Source organism: Citrus clementina, unplaced genomic scaffold (genome assembly GCF_000493195.1).
Source record: "Citrus clementina cultivar Clemenules unplaced genomic scaffold, Citrus_clementina_v1.0 scaffold_6, whole genome shotgun sequence".
NCBI classification, from domain to species: domain Eukaryota; kingdom Viridiplantae; phylum Streptophyta; class Magnoliopsida; order Sapindales; family Rutaceae; genus Citrus; species Citrus x clementina.
Genome location: NW_006262139.1, coordinates 25,107,307 through 25,128,034, shown reverse-complemented (window position 1 = coordinate 25,128,034; position 20,728 = coordinate 25,107,307). Strand labels below are relative to the sequence as shown.

Sequence of the window (20,728 nt, the reverse complement as noted above, 5' to 3'; positions counted from 1 at the left end):
GAAAACACAAATTTATTAAAACTTCAACAATAAGGCATCAAAATCAACAAAAAAACTGACAGCCAATTTCAGTAACTTCTCTTTGTACCATGTTATCTAACATGAATACAAGAATGAACTACAATCATGGTTCCCGAGTAGAATTTCTACACAATAATAGTTTTCTTTTTTTCCGAGAATATTAATAATTAATCCTAGCGAGCTCTGTATTATTTTCCAACTCGGCCAGATGCCCTCAGTTTCATCTTGTCTGATGCCTCACACCATTTAGGCTCTCCCTCTTGAATTTACTGTAACCTTTTAGCAAGCTACCATTAACTTTCTGCTTCATGTCCTCGATCAATCTTGTTAACACCTGTTCCGGAAATATTTATTTACAGAGGTTTGGCTAGAACTTGGAGCAAAAATATGTGTAAACAGTCGTTATAAAAAGGGCTTCTTGTAGGGGCTTACCGACTCTGCAACATTGCGGCGGACATCATCAGGGATCAAAGCAAGCACAGGAGGAAGTACAAAGCTTATATTCATCTCCAATTGACCTTTAAGCCGGCTCCTTGTTCCCCGTCTGTCAGAATATAAGGCCCCTTTCACACTAAGAGAAAACTGAGATGGTTTAATAACATTTTCAAGGTCTCTGAGCTCCCATCTTGTCTGAAAAAGAATGGATTTGGTGTGTATCATACGGGAATGGTGAGAAAATTAAATACGTTAAACATTCATTCCTGTGCATCTACAACTTACAATGTCAAGCTCAAGAACCTTTGTGATATCTTGAGGAACTTCTGGTGGGTAGTCTTTCCCTCCTGTTTTGCATCTCAACCTCATGTCTATTACTGGTTTCACAGTCAGGAAGATGAACTGTATCGGCAGCATTTGAATCCTCCACTCATCCTGCAAAATATATTATATATCCAAATTACATATCTCAGATTTAGGGAACCTTCTCTTACATATAAAAAGAATGCGTAGGCTTAAAAAGCATTTAAGCTGATGGCTATATTCTGACTTCTACCAACGATCATTTGGGGGTGATATACAACTTCTGTTTTTGAAAAGACTACACAGGTCTAAATGCAAAGAAGATCTTTTGGCAAATTTTTGTTCAGGCTATGCGACGGATCTATGTAAAGGCCTTAAAATCAAGCAAGTATATCTAGGTATCATACACCATGAAGAGATCCTCTGATAGCTTAACTTGGCATTAATATATTCTCAACAGATAAAGCTAGAAGAATCAATCTCACTCTCTTTCGACTAGAACTACATGGTTAGGTATGATTATGCGATCTTTCAATCATGACGATTCACAACCACCATTGCCAGTACTACTATATCGTTTATTGACAAATTCTAAAGCAAGCGATTCTTTTAGTCAGATGGACTCCCATTCTTAGAAGAGAATCATTACTAAATTCCATCCAAATGACAAGAAAACAAGGAGATCAAGTCTCATAATTAAGCCCAGATAATCATATCAATTACCAACAATTCCAAAATATTAGCTTGGAATAATGCTACAAAACTCATTGTAGGCACATAATTGTAAACAAAACTGGTCTAAAATTCCAGAACCGTAAACAGTGAAATCAAACACAAAACCAAAATTAGAAACCTCATTAAGCCTCTGACTTCTTTGTTTATTATCAGGAAACATTGCATTAAAAACTCTTGGCTTGTCCTCCAAGTACTGATCAAACAAAGCCTGCGACATAAACACAAGTCAAAGAGCAACCCCACCTGAAATTGCAAACACAGAAAAAAGAAAAAAGAAAAATGAGAGAGTTAAAGCAAAAAGGTAGACAGACCCCAGGAGATTCGTATAGAGGAATATCAGTAGCGATTCTTGAAGAGTAAGTTGCAGGCTTAACGGCCATCTGATTCTTGACCATCAACGGCTGTGATGATGATCGTTTCTCAGACTTGGTTGTTGCATGGCATTGCCATTGTGGCTGCTGGTGGTGCTGCATCAGCTTCACTCTCCATCTATCTCCATGGTGACATGGCGCCAGAGAAGTGGATGCAATTTTACTCATTTTCAACTGAAAATTGAAAGACAGGAAAGTGATTGAAGTTGTGGTTAAGAAGAAGAAAGATAAGCGAATCTGAGTTGGCTGTTCGCTTTGTACACGTGGCGCTTTTACAGAGACTCTCTTGGCCTCTTGTGCTGGGGGTTTAGCCCCCACCGTTTATTGACTGGGATTACAACAATTGTCAGCTAATTTTAACTATCAAAGTGTACGTGGGTGCTCTTCAATACGCAGTTAACTGCAATTTTACTCTTTTTTTTTTTTTTTTGGTTTCTTTTCAGTTTTCACTAAATGATTGTGGTTCTGTTTTACTTGTTATTCTCAATCACAAGATTCGTGCCCGCCCGTGTCACTTGACAATTATTTCGATTACTAATTAATTAATTATTTTGCTATGACTGTGTTCTTCCGATTTCTTTGTTGTTTCAGAGTTTAAGGATCCGTACGCAATTCGCAATCTAACCCATTAGTGGAGTAGCCTACACAATACAACCACAAAAAAATATGTAATTAAAACACAAAGGGCAAAATTGGCATGGTTGGTACCTTGTAGAGCTCAAAGCGTAGTGATAATTACACTTTACACATGAAGAAGAGGACCATAATTTATCAGACATGTAGGCTGGGATAAGTGGGGCACTGTCATTTTATTTAAATGTACATGCTATTAAGACAAGTAGTTTAATAGAATTGTTTTTTAGTGTATTATAATATTATCTAATTTAATAGCATTAAAATTTAACTCTAATAAATCGTACGGTTTAAAAACATGTTCATGCGATAAAAAAAAAAACATCCGCACTAAAAAAAAAAAAACTCTCTCTCCATATAACAGTTCTAATTTTCATAAAATGATTTTTGGGAGGCCAGGAAGATCATGCGTACATGTTCGACTGACGCCATTGAATCGTAGGAAACAACAAATGCTCCGTAGCGTGTATGATACTAAAGTTCTCTTGAGATTCTAATAGGAAAAATAAAATGAAAGAGAAGGGTTGATCACCCATTAAATTACTACAGTAATAAGCACACAACATCTTTCGTCATGACACAAGTACGATTTTATTGATCTCAATTTCGGTCTTATTTGCTGGGAACCTCATGCTTGTCTTATTCAATTGTCATCTTTAAGCAGAATATGGTATCCTCACGGCCATTCTCTGGGCAAGCCAAGGTCTTTGAGGATCTGGGTCGATGAAATTATGCATGAGAAACTGTTCTGCCTCTTCATCTAACAGTTCTCTAGCCCAGGTTTCGCGTTTTGCTGGGCAGCTACCTGGTCCAAAACACCTACAGTTTTGATTGTGCAAACGGAACTCAATTAACTCTGATGACTGGGAAACACAATTAAATTGAATGTATTTAAGATATGCATAAACATGAGATACCTATACTCATAAAAGCAAGCACTCCTCTCGTTCTCCACTTTGCCCCAGTTATGCCAGCCTACATGTCTGATACATTGATCCATATATGTAAATGCAAAGACCACCCTTCCGAAAGGTCCCCATGGGCGTCCAAGATACATATATCCTGTCCCTCCATTCCCAGTGATCACACATCTGCATCAAGTAGATAAACTGTTAGGAAGAAGTAAGAAAAAACAAGAGGATTACAGAGAGCATTAGGCATCGGAAACAAAGGTACTACCAAAGAACTAGGATATCTTTGTCTGGCACAATCCTTCTAACATGATTTCAGTGTTGTCACATATGAAAAATCATCCCACCCAATTTCAGTGAGCCAGCAAGTTATGATGAATGTATTTCAAGAACATAAGGCATAAGATCATGGAGAAAATGCCTGGAACCAGACCTTAGAGAACACTACAACACATGGAAGTGTCTAGAAAATCAGTGTTCTAAGTTTGTCTCAGAAAGTTCTAAAAGGAGTCAAGTCAAACTCTTGCTAATCCAAACAAATCATTCCACCATATACATGAACATTATTATTGAAGTCCATGCTTCATATGCATGCCTTTCTTCAGGGAGGGGACTGGTTATGTTAAACAATGAGGATATAAAAAATCATAATTGCAGTTCAGTGGCCCAAATAACTCTCTAATTTTTCAAGGGGTTCAAAAGATCATTCGCTGATATATATTGAAGTTTTCAAGGAACAATTTTGAGCCCTAAAAAAGCTTTGCAGGTTTAAACTGTATAAATGCCATTAGTGATAACAAAGTGAAAAAGAAAGGAAAAGAAAAATGAGCAAATACAAACCTCAAAAACACATAACCAGTTGTCTCCTGAGAGGATTTCCTGCTTTGTGCAGTAATAAAACCTTGCGACTTGCAGTGGATATGACAATGCTCTATGAGAGCAGTACTATTCCCAAATATAAAATCCACACTTCCTTCAATATAGCAATCTTTCAGATACTGTTTTCCATAATGCAAGTAAAGAGTATCCTGCATGCAAAATAACAATCAGCAACTGTATATCTAGAATTGCAATTGTAAAACAAAAATGAACGTGATATTTTTCTGATTTATCCTGAAAATGAAACAATTTTAATGCAATTAATATGCACATACAAGCATCTAGGTTATCATCCACTGCCCTCGGTTGATATATGATAGATCCTATATCTCTGTGCCGAAAATGTCTATCATACTGCTTATGAAGCAAATCCTTTTTCCAACTATAGCAAAATTTTAAATATATTGGGTGCTGCTTTGACTTTTAGAAAGTTTTCACACAATACATCATTCACAGGAAAAATTACTGTTCAAATGGAATCAGTCACCTAGGTTATGTCCGGAAAATCAATAACCTGGTCAAGAATCTGAGATATGCAAGTTACATTTCATGAATCCCTAATCAAACATAGTCATCGATATTGAAATTTAACAAACCTGCCAACCAAGAAACCTGCAGTTATAGAAGGCGCATCGGTCTGCAGTTACCCTGATTGCCACAGCTTGGCCGGAACCCTATAATGAGGAAGACAGAGAGTGCTGAATAACAACTTCAAAGATCATATTAAAGAAATTATTAAAGCATTTATAATCAACTCAAAATAAGCACCTCCAATAATACCCAGATCTCCACATCAAATTTTAACAGGGCACGATGCAGTTGCGGACACTCTAAGAAATCATAAAGCTAGCATGAAAATTGCCCTTTTACAAGAGACCCAACATATTATATAACCCTATGCCGAAAATCATAGCATATGCAGAAACAATAAAAAATCAGTGAGTATGTGTGCAACGTAACAAAAAAAAGTCTCCCCATTTTACCAAAAACCAAATCAGCCAAGATCGAAACATTACTCACTAACATAACAAGATCATCAATTAGCTTAGGCCTCATTTTTCATCAAAAATATCAAAGAACAAATATGTAAACTCATCAAGCATATATATAATAAATAAAAGGCAACCTCAGGTGCAGAATTCTCGAAAGTGATATTCTCAGCAACGAAATCTTCTCCTTCCACAATCACACTCCCACACCCAAAAGTCCCAGTCCCAATTACCCTCGCAGCCTGAGGAATATATATATATATTAGTTTAAAAAAAAACCGTTTTGGGAACACGTTCATAAACACAGATGAGTAGTCACTAGGTACTGAACCTGATGGTGTTCAATTTTAGTGGCGGTGTTATTCCAAGTGAGTACGGTGTTTTCGGGACAACGACCCGCGAGTGTAATGAGGTTCTTAGTCTTTGGCACATACACCGGCTGTCTATAAACCCCAGGTGATATACGAATCAGAGTCCGACAAGTGTTGCACAGCGGCACCCTATCTATTGCCTCCTGCACCGTCCTGTAATGCCCCGTCCCATCCTGCGCCACCGTCACCACACATGATGCCATTTTCAAAACCAAAAAGAAACTAACACACCCGCACCGCGCAGGCGGCGATGGGATCGATTGCTGAGAAATAACGCACCCAAAGATAAATTTAAACAAAAAGGTGTAATTGTGGCTAAATGGTTTTATTTATGTAAAGAGAGAATCTCTATTGATGTTGATGCGTTTTTTATCATCTTCTCCTCATTGAATTTTTATTTTGGGTTTTTATTTTGATTGAAGAGAAATGGAGGGAAGTGAACGGAAAATGCCAAAGTGCTTTGATAAACTTTGGATTTGTTTCTAGTTAATAAGTAGGGTGAAGCAAGATAATGCACGTTATTATGTTTTTTTTTTTTTTTTTCTTGAAAAAGTGCACGTCTAAAATTATTTATCTAAAAATTAGAGTGCGATTGAGTTGAAGTTGGACATCTCTAATTTAAAAATTATAATATTAAATTATTTATTAAATATTATTTATTATAATTTATAAATTTTATTAATATAATTTTTTATTTATATAATAAAAAATTTATTATATTTTTAATAATTTTATTAAGTTATAATTAAAATTTATATTTATTACATATTATTAATTTTTATTTATTTATTTATTTATTTTCACCACATCCCAATTTGAAACGAAACTTAATAGAATTAACTGCAGCTTACCGGAGCATCATTGATTATTGAGTTGTGAATCTATCGCAAAGTTGTTAGGGGCCCATGCAAATTAAACCCAAAGTAAAAATATAAATTAAAATAAAAAGATAGGATATTTTTAGCCATATTTCAATTTTACGTTGCTCTGAACGTTTTATTAATTTTTTATAAAGATGTAATTAATAATTTTAAATAATATAAAATTAATTAAATTTTAATAATATTATATATATATATATATATATATATATATAAAATAAAAAAATTATGAAAAATTGAGTATATTATACTAAATGATTGGACCTCACTCTCAAAATTAATTATATAGGTAAAGTCAATCCAACGTCGGCAAGCACGTGTCTCTTCTTTAAACATTTTAGCATCAAAGCAAATCCAATCCAACGGGCAACACACACAACGTCTTATCACAAACGACACCGTTTGCAAGTCATATCACCACAATAAAATCTCCACTCATTTTTCTCCAGATCCCAAAAACAAAACAAAATCGCGATCGGAACAGAGAAACAATGCCGTACTACGCTGACAATGACGATGACGTTACTGATTTCGACGATTACGATCCAACACCCTACGATGGTGGATACGACATCACTTTGACTTACGGCCGTCCTCTGCCACCGTCCGATGAGACTTGTTACCCATCATCGTCGGCGTCAGATGGTGACTTCGACTACGCTCGTCCCAAGTTCTCGTCGCACTCGGAGCCTTCAGCCTACGCTGACGAAGCTCTCAATAACGAGTACAGCTCCTACGCCCGACCAAAGCCTCGTCCCGGTTTCGTACCCGGGTCAGGGGGTGGGTCGGGTTATGGAGGAAGGCCCCAGCCGCAGCCGGCTTATGGGTTTCAGCCTGGAATGGGAAGGCCCGAACCTTATGGGTCGGGGAGGCCCGAATCTGAATATGCTTCTGGGTATGCGAAGAGGCCTGATTCGCAGGAATATGGATCTGGGTACGGAAAGAGACCCGAGTCGGAGGAATATGGATCTGGGTACGGCAGGAAACCTGATTCCGAGGTGCATGGCTCTGGATATGGGCGGAGACCGGAGTCGGGTGAATCCGGATTTGGTGGTAGGACTGAGTCCGAGTATGGAGGATCAGCGTATGGACGAAAACCCGAATATGAGTCCGGTTATGGCCAGAAACCGGAATATGAATCTGGCTATGGTGGAAAACCAGGGTACGAGTCTGGATATGGAAGCAAACCCGAATTTGAATCCGGATATGGTAGGAAACCCGAGTACGAGTCTGGGTATGGCAGCAAGCCGGAATTTGAATCCGGCTATGGTAGGAAACCCGAGTATGAGTCCGGCTACGGGAGTAAGCATGATGATGGGTCCGGCTATGGGAGTAAGCCCCATGAATCTGGCTATGGGCGTAAACCCGATTATGAGTCCGGATATGGCAGCAAACCGGAGTATGAATCTGGGTATGGGCGTAAGCCAGAGTATGAATCCGGGTATGGTAGCAAGCCGGAGTACGAGTCGGGGTATGGGAGGAAACCTGAATCTGAATACGAAGGCGGGTACGGCGGTGGTTCGGAGTATGGAAAATTTGAGAGGAAGTCGAGTCATGGGAGGTCTGATGACGAAGAAGGGTATAAGAAGCCCAGTAGTTATGGTTATGAGAGACGTGGTGATGATGATGAACATAGCGGCGGGTCTCATGAGTATGGCTATGGACGCAAGAAGAAGGTACGGTTTTGAAATTTGAATGCTTTTGATATTGAATGATTTGATTCATTGGTCATGATTTTCTTTTGCAAGTACGCTCCTTTTGATTATATATTTTATGTATATTTGCTAGCTTTTCTTTCAAGTTGATAAGATGTTTAGCATTTGTTGAGGCTAGAATTGGAATCAGAATTATTACTGTGAATTACATTCCATTGTTTTGGTTTCATCAGTTAGTTTGAATGATTGGATGAGCTGTTGAAGAAATCTATATGATTCACTAATTTTGTTGGTTGAATAAGGCTAATGCTTGGGGTTCAAATTTTGTTTTGTCCTGGAATTCAATTACAGTTCTGATTTTGATATTTGAATGATTTGATTCATTGATCGTGATTTTCTTTTCCAAGTATGCTCCTTTGATTATATATTTTATGTATATTTGCTAACTTTTCTTGCAAGTTGATGAGATGTTTAGCATTTGTTGTGGTTAGAATTGGAATCAGAATTATTACTGTGAATTACATTGCATTGTTTTGGTTTGGTCAGTTAGTTTGAATGATTGGATGAATTGTTGAAGAAATCTATGTGATTCACTAACTTTGTTGGTCGAATAAGGCTATTGCTTGGGGTTCAAATTTTGTTTTGTCGTAGAATTCAATTACAGTCTTGATATATTATTGTTGAAATTTACACCCAACTATTAAATGTCACTTTTATTATTATTATATTGGTACTTTGGGTGAAGATATGTTTAGAGATTCAAATTTCTAATGACTTGTTTCTATTAACAAGCATAGAGTTGAGCCGGTCCTGTGCCAAGTGTGTCTCTCGAGAGTTCAAGGGGCTGATAGAGTTTAGGGCTGCATGGCTATGTCACATTTGTGAATTGTAGTCGAATGCTACACATGGTTTCCTAGAGTAATATTATGGAACTTGATGGCTTGTAACCATGATTATGTGTGAAATCATAAGTTCCGTTATGATATGGGTTCAAGGGGCTTTATTATTTCTAGTTTATTTGATTTCCAATTATTTTCTATTGTTGTTGTTAATAGAAATAGCATGAGATCAATTACAGCTCAAGTTAGTTCGTAAAACTGGGGCTCGCGGAGCTGTAATTTTTTTTTTTTTGGTTCAGTATGATTGATTTCCCTCATGTCTATCATTTAATTACCCCATATTGCTCCCTCTATTATTGGATGGGAGTTGATGGCTCCCAAGTATGGTCATCTCTAATATGTAAATTTGTTCTGATTTGGAGTTGGCTTAGATTTTGGGTTTCATCATTTTGCATGATTGATTTGTTTATTGTAGATAGGTGGAAGAAAATGAAATTTGTGGTTTTTATGTTAAGACTGATCAAAACTCATATTTGCTCATTCTGAAAATTGCAGGATGATGACAGTGATGATGACGATGAGAAGAAGCATAGCCGCCATAAGCACCAGCACCACCACAGGCACTACAATGACGAGTGATCGAGAAGCTCGCTATCTTTTAAATGGAATTCATGCCGTAGTTTGCTAAATAAAGGATGGGGGGTTGAGGCATGTCTTCCTTTGGGTGATTCTAGACCCCCCAAGACATTTGGCATGTATTGGCTATTGTAAACTATGCGTCATTCAGTGTTTGTTGCTGCTTAAAAGCTCTCTGTTTGTGCTGCTTAATAAAATCCCAAACACTTGTGTTGGTTTTTATTTTATCATGTAGTTTCTCGTTGTTGTGTGAAATGCATTTCATATTTTCTAAATTTGCGAGTGCTCTCTATCTTTTGTTGGAGCTATGCCGACTGACATTTTGTTCTTGATTGGACTTTGCGGCAATATAATTGTACTAAAAGTACAATATTGTGGATCCATCACAGACAACAACCCAATACGGATCTGATCCCACTATGATGTGAAATTGATTGATTTCAATCAAATTACCTGGTAAAGTGTTGGTACCCACGAGGGTCAAGGCCAACATTTGATTTGAAAAGGGTAATTTTTAAAACCCTCCCCTGAGGTTTGAGGTTGTTGTAATTAGATGGTCAAAATTATTTTATTTGTAAAAGATCCCTTACGTTTTTGTTTCGTTTGGTTGCCGTTTGGCTAGTTGGGGGCGTTATTGATATTTTGCAATGTTATCAGAGACTTACCGTTTTATTGCCTTTAGCACAGTGACTCTGTCAATGGCTGATGTTCTGAACTGCACCGGTGAAGATGGCTGCTCCTGCTACCTCGGCCAACTTCATGGGGATGAAGCCGCAGTTGCTTGTGGAAGCATCGAAGGCTACTAACGCTATTCAGTTCTACAAGACAACATTTGGTGCTGTGGAGATCAGCCGCAGCATGGAAACTAAACGAAAGTCTGAACAGGATCTCAACTCGAGATTGCCGGCTCCACATTTCTTGTCTCTTGACTTTTTCGATGATTGTTCTGCAGTTAAGAATATGGGAATCGGATGCGTCCTCTGCTTGGAGATTGATGACGTTGAGGCTACCCTCGCCAAGGCTGTGAGTGTTGGAGTTGCTGCTGAGGGTAAGCTTGCTAAAGGCAACAGCGTGGGTTGTAGTGGGCGGCTGGGCGCGTGGGAAAGGTCAAGGATCCTTGTGATTTCACATGGCTCATTTGCTCTCTGGTCTAGAAGTGCGCTGACGTGGAAGCTTGAGAGTGGCCTGATCTGATCTTTAGATATTGATCTATGATCACATAACTCTCTTTTCTCGTTCGTCTTTAATGCTTTGGGTTAGGCAATGTATAGTTATAGGCTTGATGATGCACTAAATGTTGATCATGATGAAGATTGTTTTTTATCAATTTTGAAGAAATCGACTAGGCTCAGAAAAGAAAAAAATTAAATGGGTGACGATGGGAATGGTAGTAGTTGCTATTTCTTCAATTTTTCATTATTTTAGGATTTTAAGAAAATATTAATAATTTAAAGAGAATAAAATAATTACTTGCGATGTTGTAAATATCCAGAATTGGTAGGGGTAAAAATGTCAAAAAATAGAATTGTGATTTTCACGCCAAGGATCTCACTGTCACCAGGGATAATATTGTCTTTTCAAAGTCAACTACCGGTCAAGAGAAAATTTAACTGATGGCAAGGAGTTTTTTACAAATAAAACGATTTTGACCATCTACTTGCAACAACCTCAAACCTCAGGGGAGGTTTTTTAAAATTACCCGATTTGAAAATAATAGCCTCAAACTAAACAAACAAACAAGCACAAGCATCTTGGGAGCCAAAATTGAGACTTTGTCCAACGGCATTGCAGCTGCCTTTTTGGTAACATAGTTCACGGGAACCAATTTGAGACTGTCCAATGACATTGCAGTTGCCTTTTTGGTAAAATAGTTCCCGGCAACAAAACAAGAGAGTATATATTATCAATTGCAAATGCAGTAAGCATCCAATTTTCTAGTATCAGCATTTCAACACAAGTATTAACCACATCAACTGATCAAATGTGGTGAAAACTTTGGTAGCAACTCTAGAGGAGCTTCTTCCTCTCAAAGAAGGTCTTCAGATGCCATATTTGCAATGCAGCAACGGATAGGCAAACAACAAGCGATATGAATCCAAGACTCGCCATTCTGGAATTTGTTGTTTTATTAAGCTCTTGCATTTCTTCCTCCCTTAACACAAAATTCAAAACTAAATTTTAAAAAGTCAAATACAACAAAAACAGTGTGGAGCTCCTCAATAAAGCCGCTCGGAACAAAAATTTAGGATAAGTTCTTTTGAATAAAATGATTTTTGATGAACAAACTGTGGTAGTATTAACATGGGAAAATATAATTAAGAAACAAAATGCCTCCCCAACATTTAGTTGAGGAGAACTAGTCATTGTCTCTATTCAGCGTTCATCATGATGAATATGAAGAACTTGAGCTGAAAAAATTCTCTCCAAGTGTCTACACAAAATATGTTTCAATTAGAAAGATTTTTTTATTTATTTCCCTAAATCACTTGACCATCATTTAAACACATGGAAATATAATTTACCATGAATCAAACATCTGCTTGTTATTAGAATGTCTTTCTGTGCAAGAAGTCGTACCTCTCACGAAGATAAAACATTTCTTCATGAATGGATGAGACGGTATCAAATAACTTCTTGAGCTCCAGTTCCATCATCTAGCACAATTGATGAAAGCATACATCAATAACAATCATAAAGTTTAGATCTCTTGTGATAGTTTGAATATAAAATTATCTTGTTTTTTTAAAATAGAAAAAATTTTGTACATGGAAACAACAATTACCAAACCAAAGAATATACGATAACGTCGCTGAAAGTCACATAAAGATCACATTATTCATACATACATTAACTATCACAAAGAGAAAGCCAACCATGCCCCTCCTTAACCAACTCTTGTATATTGACAAGCACAAAATGCAACCCTAACCCGTACACCAACAATAATGAAATAGTACAGGCCTTGTACAAATGTAAATTCTCTTGTAAATAGAGTTTTGGACTTGTCCAGCAACTTTAATGGCATTATGGTTAATTGACAGAATACATATTTATAGAACCAAATTATATATCATTTTAGTTTAAAAGAAGAAGAGTTTACTTGGTATTATTAAAACAACTTGATCTTGCTATCTTGAATATAATTGGTATTAACCTAAAAGAAAGTTTTTAGCATACCAAATCATCTTGAAAGATACCACAAGACAAATGCAAAGTACTAATGAACAGAAGAAGTAAAATGCTTGTAACAGTCACTTACGTCAACCTGCCCTTTCTTAGCAACCTTAGTCCAATCCTTGGAAACTACACCGGTCTTCCACTCAAATTCAACTGTCACAGTTGCTGGTGGGTTGTGCTCAGGTGACCAAAAGCAAGCAGTATAGTCACCAGCTTCAGCTGCAGTAAATGCAAAATTACCCGATTCCACGTGATCCCCCTGGTGGTAACTGTTCCCATAAGGCGAAGTCACCTATATCATATTAAGCCCCTCATCTGCTTAAATTAAATCTCTCCAAACCAGTAATCTCAAGCATTACCAAAATGAGACAAAATATCAAAAGCTTTTGAACATGCATACACTCACAAGGATGCTAAGCTCCACATAATTCACACCATATACAAAATTTTCACTAACAAAAACACACCCATTTGGACTTAAGCTCCACTTTTGTCATCCAAGTACTCTAGATTTCAAGTTGCTACTAAAATCATATTCACGCTTAAAAGTGATGGGATTCAATTTTTCGACTCATAATAATGCACTCATCCCAAAAAGCGCAAAATTTTTCACATCAACTTCCGAAAAGATGAATACTTACAAAGCATTGAAGATTCAATCACAAACCTTAACAGTGAGCTTGTGCGTATCAGGCAAAGGGTAGCCTTCATTTGGATTAACAACACCGTACTTTCCCACAGTCATTCCATTGTGATTTATATCCTCTGATACGCATTTCGTGTGTCCTGATGTCAGATCGAACCTCATTGATTCTCCAAATTTTGAAAATAAACCAAGAATTATAACTACATTCGTTACAAGATTTGATATTGGCACGGTCATTTTGTGCCTCTAGGACAAATTTTGATTTTTTGAAGTGGGGTTTTTTTTTGGTTTGGATCAACTAGTTCGGAGATGTTGAAAATCCTGGAAGTTGCTTAAAAGTGAAGAAGACCTCCTCCTGTTTTTGTTTAATACTGTCTGAAAATTGATAGAAAGAGGCAAATGGATTGAACCGGCTCAAATGGGCCGTTGTCCAATCTGTTTTAAGTGGGTTTGCTACGGCCCATTTTTAGTGATCTTATAATTTCTGAGCACTGTACATGGTATCATCAAGCTGCTGCCGGTAGACGCAATGAATGCTCAACCTCTCTCTCTCGCTACACTACTTAAATGATCTGTGGACCCATTTCATTAATTATATTTATATTCGTCGATAAAGTTGGATGAGTGAAACGAGTTGTAAATTCGTAAGTCTTGTTTTGACTCGCAAGAATTTATGAGATTCATTTGATACATCCATTGATATATTCATAAGTAATTAAATTCACCCACATAATGTATACATAAGTACAAAAGTTAGGATTGTTGAAGTCCAACAAAATAGCAAAGCATGTGCATTATGCAGTTTCAATTTGAATGAATATGGCAATAAAAATACAGCTTTCATTTATACGGGGGCAATTAAGTTTAATCGCAGCAGCACAAGGAGAAACATTCAAATGGCATCTATTAGAAGCCTTTAGTTTAGGCCCATGCATTCCCATGTTTATATTAAAGCTCATTTATTCCGATTAAAGTTTGCAGGTGGGTGTATGAAGAAACTATCATTTTTTGGGTGATTTACACATATTAGACAAAAGAGAGAAATATCAATTACAGTTGGTTGTTTTGTCTCAAATTTTTAATGGGCAAGCTCTTGGTGGACTCTCATATTCATAAATGCATGACCGTAAATTAACGTGCATGCATAAACCATAATTTGTTTTAATAATTGAACCGACTATTCAAATTAATCAAGAAATAATAATAATATATAAGACAAGCTAACATTGAATCAAGCATTCATATGCCGCAGATCTTTTGGGTATGGAACGCGTCGACTTTCAGCACCACATGAATGGAAATAATAATAAATTTTCCAATACTCCTATGCAATCCAGAATTCATTTATGATCTATAACAAACCAAAAAAAAAAGATAAAATGTCACATTTCAGCGATTGAGCGACAAGTATTTTGTTAAACTATAGCATAAATGTCATGTCACTATTTTACTTTGTATATACACGACAAGTCGTACTGAAATGGGGCTTACCGGTCCCGTTGGCTGAATTTATACGCGAAATTGCAAGCTGGCCGGGCCTAGAAGCTAGAAGAAGAGACATCGAACAACCCTAATAATTGGCTTTAATTTGGTCTCGTCATACAAAGTAGAAAATAAAAAATAAACAAAGATCCTCGATATGTAAGTTGTAATCAAGCACTCGCATGATAAAATCTTTCATCATATATTGAACAATTTGGTGTTTGATGCATCATCCATCCGCGTTTCTATGAAAAAGGGAGATTCCCTCCCAAAGTAGAAAACTTTCAACTTGGATGTACCAACAAGTCTTCTTTTGCTTTGCACGAAGAAAATTTTTCAACTTGATGTACCAACAGAACATAATAATAGGTCAAAATTAACTTCAAATGACAGGTTGTGTATGTTGTATTCATCGACAGCCGTGATTGAAGGCAATAAACGCTTCATTAATTCTCAGCCCCATATCACAATTTACTCACTTAAAATATTGAAAGATATGTCATTATCATGGAGGAAGTGGGTATTACTATATACATATATATATATATATATATATAGAGAGAGAGAGAGAGAGAGAGAGAGAGAGAGGTGGTAATTGGAAAAAAAAAAAAAAAAAAGAAGAAGAAGAAGAAAATTTGTGACTGTTAAATAATTATAGTGTGCCGAGACGAATTCTTTACATGTGTCATGATTTTTTTTTTCAAAATTATTAGGGCAATAAATATATAGGTCCGCCTAAATAAATTACATTTAATGTAACCTACGGTCAATCTCTGAAATTTCATCTAGCCTCCTATGCTCTATGTTATTTATATTTTATTCATGAATATTATAAACTTTTTAAATTGTAAACTTTCGTTTAACTTCTTATACTCAATTTTATTTTATTGAAACCCTAAAGTATGAATTCGCCCTCATAATTTTAAATTCTCAAAATAACCTTCATTTAATTAAAAAAATATAATAATTGTTAAATGAATTATAATTATAATTATTATTTTATTATAATCATAAATGTAATTATATTTTTTTAAATAGATTATTGTTATTATTAATAACAATAATAAAAAGTATTATAATTAATTAATCTATTAACAATAATTAATAATATTTTTTATTAAATTTTTAATAATAATAATTAACGATAATATTATTAATAATTAATTTTTGAATAATAATAACAATAAAAATAATTAAAATATAAAATAATAATTATGATAAAAATTAATTAAGGATTTTATAGCAATTGGTTACAATTTAACTCATTCTAATTTTTATTCTAAGACAAAATAAACACATAAATGGTAATACAACTCATTCTAATTACGATTTCTTCAGTTTAAGTAAATAAATTAAAATAATAATAATAATTATTATTATTCATTTAATAATATATTTTCTCAAATATTTATTTTTAATTTACTTTTTTTTAACAGCCAATATATTTTCATCGAGTTAAAATTGATTTACATCTTATTCTATCGTAAGATTTTACAAAATGTGATTATTTTCAAAAGTTAAAAAAATCTACTCTCTCTCTCTCTCTCTCTCACAAAGGCTGACCGTAAGTTACGTTAAATATAACTTAGGCAGACCCTAAATATATCTTGTATCTATTAAAATGAAAGCACTAATGAATGAGTAGTTGAACAAACGAAGTTCTTTTTAACAAATACACAAGAAGTCATTTTCTACTATGAATGTTTGTTTTAAATTAGACATCAACTACATAGTTCAAATTCTTATTTTGAAATGAACGGCTTGATAATTTTCATATTATAAAATGTAAAACATAATTTTTATGTCAATAGCTGCGGAGTGGAATTAGATTAATTTTGGAAGCAAAGTCGATAAGTGGCTTCGTGCTTTCAAAACAAAGCTGAAGCACAGCCGTTTTATTATGTTGGTAAGGGTTGGTATATATATATGTATTAATCTTGAGTGAGGGGAAGATTTTGTCATTTGGAGAAAATGAAGTTTGGCAAAGAATTTGAAGCACAGTTGGTGCAAGAATGGAGAGAAGCATACATGGATTACAATTATCTGAAAACAATCTTGAAAGACATCTTACATTTCAAGCAAAAACACACAGCATCTCCAATGACAGCAACAACAAAAGAAGGGAGGTCATTGAAGAGAAAGGTATCATTTTATAGAGCCTTCAGTGGGCTGACAAACAAGTACAGAAGCTACTCTCCAAGGAAGAATCGTCATGAAGAAGATGAAGCAATTTTGGTGAGTTCTAAAGTTGATGAAGGAGACCAGTATCAGACAATGTTTTTGATGTCGTCTGACGAAGGAGGCCAGTTTGAGGTTGTGTTCTTTAGAAGGCTTGATGACGAGTTCAATAAAGTTGTTAGTTTTTATAAGAAGAAAGTTGAGGAAGCTGTGGCTGAGGCTGATGAGTTGAGTAAGCAAATGAATGCTTTGATTGCTCTTAGAATAAAGATTGACGATCCAATGTTAGCAGGAGCTAACATTTCTCCATCTTCATCAGTTTCTATTCATCCCAACAACGGCAGCAAGCAACAAGGTAAGGGGGCTCTTTTCTTTCTTTCTTTCTTTCATTCATTTTTTTTTCTTCATTAACGATGGCAAACTGGTGTGAATTCGATTGTGTTTTGCTATGCTCTCTGTTTGGACATGAAATATGAAGGGCAGTTGCATATGGAGAAAATTCAAGAACTTGAGATGAGTAGTGAGGGATCCTCTGATGGGAAAACGAGAGCTGATATGAACGGCTTTAGCCGAGCTTCATTGGAAGTGCTGGATCATGTAAAGCTCAATGTTGAGCCTGAAACGCCGGTATCGATATTAAAAGGAGTACTCATGAGTTCAAAATCAGATAGGTCATTCAGCAGAAATGAGCTGAAGAAAGCAGAGGCGCTAATGACGAGGGCTTTTGTTGAGTTCTATCAGAAGCTTAGGCTTCTGAAAAGCTACTGGTATAATTGGCCTATTTCGTTTTGTTTAGAACTAACAACAATTAGAAGCTTTTGGGTTGTGATTTAATCCAGTTAACATATCTAACTGTTTAACAGCTTCTTGAATCAATTAGCATTCTCCAAGATCATGAAGAAGTATGACAAGGTCCACATCTTTCTTTTTGAATGAACAGCTTCTTTTAAAAAAAATATATCTATCTTCTTTTGGGTTTACTTGGGCTAATTTTTGGTATCAGTGCAGATCACTTCAAGGAATGCATCAAAGGTATACTTACAGATGGTGGATAATTCTAATCTTGGCAGCTCTGATGAGGTTAGTTATAACTAATGAGACTCTTTGGGGTCAGTAAATTCATTGCCCTCCTGTTAATAACTTTGGCGTTACGTTCTTCTTCTTAGGTTACTAAGCTCATGGAAAGAGTAGAAGCTACTTTTGTGAAGCACTTTGCAAATGGGAATCACAGAAAAGGAATGCACACATTAAGACCAAAAGCCAAAAGAGAGAGACACACCATTACATTTTTCTTAGGTATAACTCGTTCTAATAAGAACTAGAATCCTTTTCCATCAATCAATTTTGTTAAATCCAATCGGAGTACTCTTAGCTTCTTTAAGCCTTCATGCAGGTACCTTCTTTGGCTTCTCTCTCGCGCTTATTGTTGCCATTGTTGTCGCTATTCATGCAAGGAATATCCTTGAAAGTCCTGGAAGAACTCAGTACATGGAAAACATATTTCCACTTTACAGGTGATGATGCTGCATTGCTTAGACATCGAAAGAAGCAAAATGAAGTCAAGGATTGATAAATTTTGCGCATACTTTTTGCAGCTTTTTCGGATACATTATCCTGCATATGCTAATGTATGCTGGAGACATATACTTTTGGAAGCGCTACCGGGTTAATTATTCATTCATTTTTGGCCTCAAGCAAGGAACAGAACTGGGTTATAGAGAAGTCCTTCTTCTCAGTTCAGGTCTTGCAGTCCTTACATTTTCTTGTGCGCTTTCAAATTTGGATATGGAGATGGACCCAAACACAAAAAGCTTCAGAGCTCTAACCGAAGTAGTCCCTTTGGGTCTACTCATTGTAAGTTTTATTTTTAGTGTCTTTTAATGCATTAAAAATTTACAATGAACAAATATTATCATTTGAACATAAACGGCTGGTCATCTCTTTGGCTGCAGATTGTGACTCTTATAACATTTTGTCCTTTCAATATCATATACCGTTCAAGCAGATTCTTCATTATCCAATGTGCGTTGCGCTGTATTTGTACACCTCTTTACAAGGTACCAAGAGTTACAAAAATTCTAGATATTAAAATGAATTGAATATATTTCAGCTTTTTTATTTTAAATAAAATTTTCTTTTGTTATTCAGGTTACCCTCCCAGATTTCTTCTTGGCAGACCAGCTCACTAGCCAGGTTACACATCATGCTGACGCTTGCCTGACTTCTAATTTTTATTGCCTGATATTCGAAGAATCTTGAGCTCATATGAAGATTCCGGCTTGGTTTATTTTAAAATTATCTGCGTTGTTGTTTCATTTCAGGTTCAAGCTCTCAGAAGCTTAGAATTCTACGTTTGCTATTATGGATGGGGAGACTTCAAAAGAAGATCAAATAATTGCAATCAGAGTGAAATTTTCCAGAAATTTTATGTAGCAATAGCAATCATACCATACTGGTTCCGGTTTCTTCAGGTACTTTATGGTTACTCAAACAGATCAATGTTCATTTCTGAGCTGTCCATGTTCAAGTCTGCATTAAAGCATATGCAGCAATGGTTCTTACAGTATCTGTGATCTACATTTTAGTGCCTTCGCCGCCTATTCGAAGAGCAAGATAGAGTGCATGGTCTTAATGCTCTAAAGTACTCATCAACAATTGTTGCTGTCGCTACAAGGACAATCTATAGCTTAAGAGCTGGGAAAACTTTGCTGATAGTGGCTGCTGCCAGTTCAGGAGTTGCAACAATTGCTAATACATACTGGGATATTGCCATAGACTGGGGTCTTCTGCACCGAAATTCAAGAAACCCTTGGTTAAGAGACAAGCTCATTGTACCAATCAGAAGTGTTTATTTTATAGCCATGGTAACAAAACTTGTGAGTTTCCTCTGCTTTTTATGGTGTAATTACTTGATGATGAACAATAATTTCGGATTGAATTGCAGGTGTTGAACACCCTACTGAGACTAGCGTGGATGCAGACAGTGCTAGGCTTTACAGAAGCTCCATTTCTGCATAGAACAGCCTTAATTGCAGTAGTTGCTAGCTTGGAGATTATCCGGCGTGGCATCTGGAATTTCTTCAGGTAAGAGAAACTGGAAAAGTATGTTCACATCAACAATAAACGAAAAACTAGAGGTATTATTGTCGATTTCATGATGACAAATTCACGATTTTGATTGGTCAGGCTTGAAAATGAGCACTTGAACAACGTGGGGAAGTATAGGGCATTCAAGTCAGTACCTTTGCCTTTTAACTACGCTGATGATGAAAACAAGGGATCATGAACAAGCGTATCAGCTCAGAAAGATATGACAGATCCATTTTAGTGCAGATTTACTGCACATGTATGATTTTTTTGTACCCCAGCTGATTGATATGTTATATAAAGAAAGTCGCAAAAGAAAAAAAGAGAATGTATGTGTTAGTACCGATACAAAGAAATGACGATGCTTGCATCATAGCAAATGATGTTTAGTCAAACAAAAAATGAAAAAAAAAAAAATCATCAACTAAGTGGCTTAAGTGATAGTTCTGCAAATTGCAAAAATGTACAAAGGCAACCATCTAATCCACAAACAAGAAAC

The 20,728-nt window shown here is 35.9% G+C and overlaps 6 protein-coding genes across 9 annotated transcripts; 3 read left to right on the top strand and 3 right to left on the bottom strand.

Moving 5' to 3' along the window:
* Window positions 1-66: 66 nt before the first annotated feature.
* Window positions 67-2,182, bottom strand: LOC18039988. 2 transcript variants are annotated; one of them, XM_006431152.2, is made up of 5 exons: window positions 1,806-2,182; window positions 1,613-1,702; window positions 742-891; window positions 454-651; window positions 67-355 (listed from the first exon to the last, which is right to left on the bottom strand). In XM_006431152.2, the coding sequence occupies exons 1-5, from the start codon at window positions 2,031-2,033 to the stop codon at window positions 242-244; spliced, it is 780 nt and encodes a 259-aa protein (XP_006431215.1). In that variant the 5' UTR covers window positions 2,034-2,182; the 3' UTR covers window positions 67-241. The 2 variants fall into 2 exon arrangements, with proteins under 2 accessions (XP_006431215.1, XP_006431214.1); XM_006431151.2 differs by lacking the exon at window positions 1,613-1,702 and having other exon boundaries at window positions 1,806-2,138.
* Window positions 2,183-3,025: 843 nt separating this feature from the next.
* On the bottom strand, window positions 3,026-6,122 carry LOC18039050 (pectinesterase 31). Its single transcript, XM_006431148.2, has 6 exons — window positions 5,609-6,122; window positions 5,415-5,519; window positions 4,885-4,962; window positions 4,250-4,437; window positions 3,416-3,589; window positions 3,026-3,317 (listed from the first exon to the last, which is right to left on the bottom strand). Exons 1-6 carry the CDS (start codon window positions 5,849-5,851, stop codon window positions 3,155-3,157), a joined length of 951 nt encoding a protein of 316 aa, XP_006431211.1. The 5' UTR covers window positions 5,852-6,122; the 3' UTR covers window positions 3,026-3,154.
* A 772-nt stretch (window positions 6,123-6,894) lies between these two features.
* Window positions 6,895-9,931, top strand: LOC18038181 (uncharacterized protein At5g39570). The gene is made up of 2 exons (XM_006431147.2): window positions 6,895-8,205; window positions 9,579-9,931. The coding sequence occupies exons 1-2, from the start codon at window positions 7,021-7,023 to the stop codon at window positions 9,660-9,662; spliced, it is 1,269 nt and encodes a 422-aa protein (XP_006431210.1). The 5' UTR covers window positions 6,895-7,020; the 3' UTR covers window positions 9,663-9,931.
* Window positions 9,932-10,026: 95 nt separating this feature from the next.
* LOC112097180 (uncharacterized protein At5g48480-like) lies at window positions 10,027-10,951 on the top strand. The gene has a single exon (XM_024181524.1). The coding sequence runs from the start codon at window positions 10,389-10,391 to the stop codon at window positions 10,851-10,853; it is 465 nt and encodes a 154-aa protein (XP_024037292.1). The 5' UTR covers window positions 10,027-10,388; the 3' UTR covers window positions 10,854-10,951.
* Window positions 10,952-11,379: 428 nt separating this feature from the next.
* Window positions 11,380-13,908, bottom strand: LOC18039011 (transmembrane emp24 domain-containing protein p24delta9). 2 transcript variants are annotated; one of them, XM_006431145.2, is made up of 4 exons: window positions 13,504-13,907; window positions 12,919-13,128; window positions 12,237-12,313; window positions 11,380-11,811 (listed from the first exon to the last, which is right to left on the bottom strand). In XM_006431145.2, exons 1-4 carry the CDS (start codon window positions 13,717-13,719, stop codon window positions 11,667-11,669), a joined length of 648 nt encoding a protein of 215 aa, XP_006431208.1. In that variant the 5' UTR covers window positions 13,720-13,907; the 3' UTR covers window positions 11,380-11,666. The 2 variants fall into 2 exon arrangements, with proteins under 2 accessions (XP_006431208.1, XP_006431209.1); XM_006431146.2 differs by having other exon boundaries at window positions 11,695-11,830; window positions 13,504-13,908.
* Window positions 13,909-16,857: 2,949 nt separating this feature from the next.
* On the top strand, window positions 16,858-20,620 carry LOC18039010 (phosphate transporter PHO1 homolog 9). Of its 2 annotated transcripts, none has more exons than XM_006431143.2 (13): window positions 16,858-17,497; window positions 17,621-17,909; window positions 18,006-18,054; window positions 18,151-18,222; window positions 18,309-18,438; window positions 18,536-18,656; window positions 18,738-18,996; window positions 19,095-19,199; window positions 19,291-19,335; window positions 19,464-19,613; window positions 19,728-20,006; window positions 20,087-20,226; window positions 20,329-20,620. In XM_006431143.2, exons 1-13 carry the CDS (start codon window positions 16,936-16,938, stop codon window positions 20,426-20,428), a joined length of 2,301 nt encoding a protein of 766 aa, XP_006431206.1. In that variant the 5' UTR covers window positions 16,858-16,935; the 3' UTR covers window positions 20,429-20,620. The 2 variants fall into 2 exon arrangements, with proteins under 2 accessions (XP_006431206.1, XP_024037291.1); XM_024181523.1 differs by having other exon boundaries at window positions 17,410-17,497; window positions 17,626-17,909.
* Window positions 20,621-20,728: the final 108 nt, after the last annotated feature.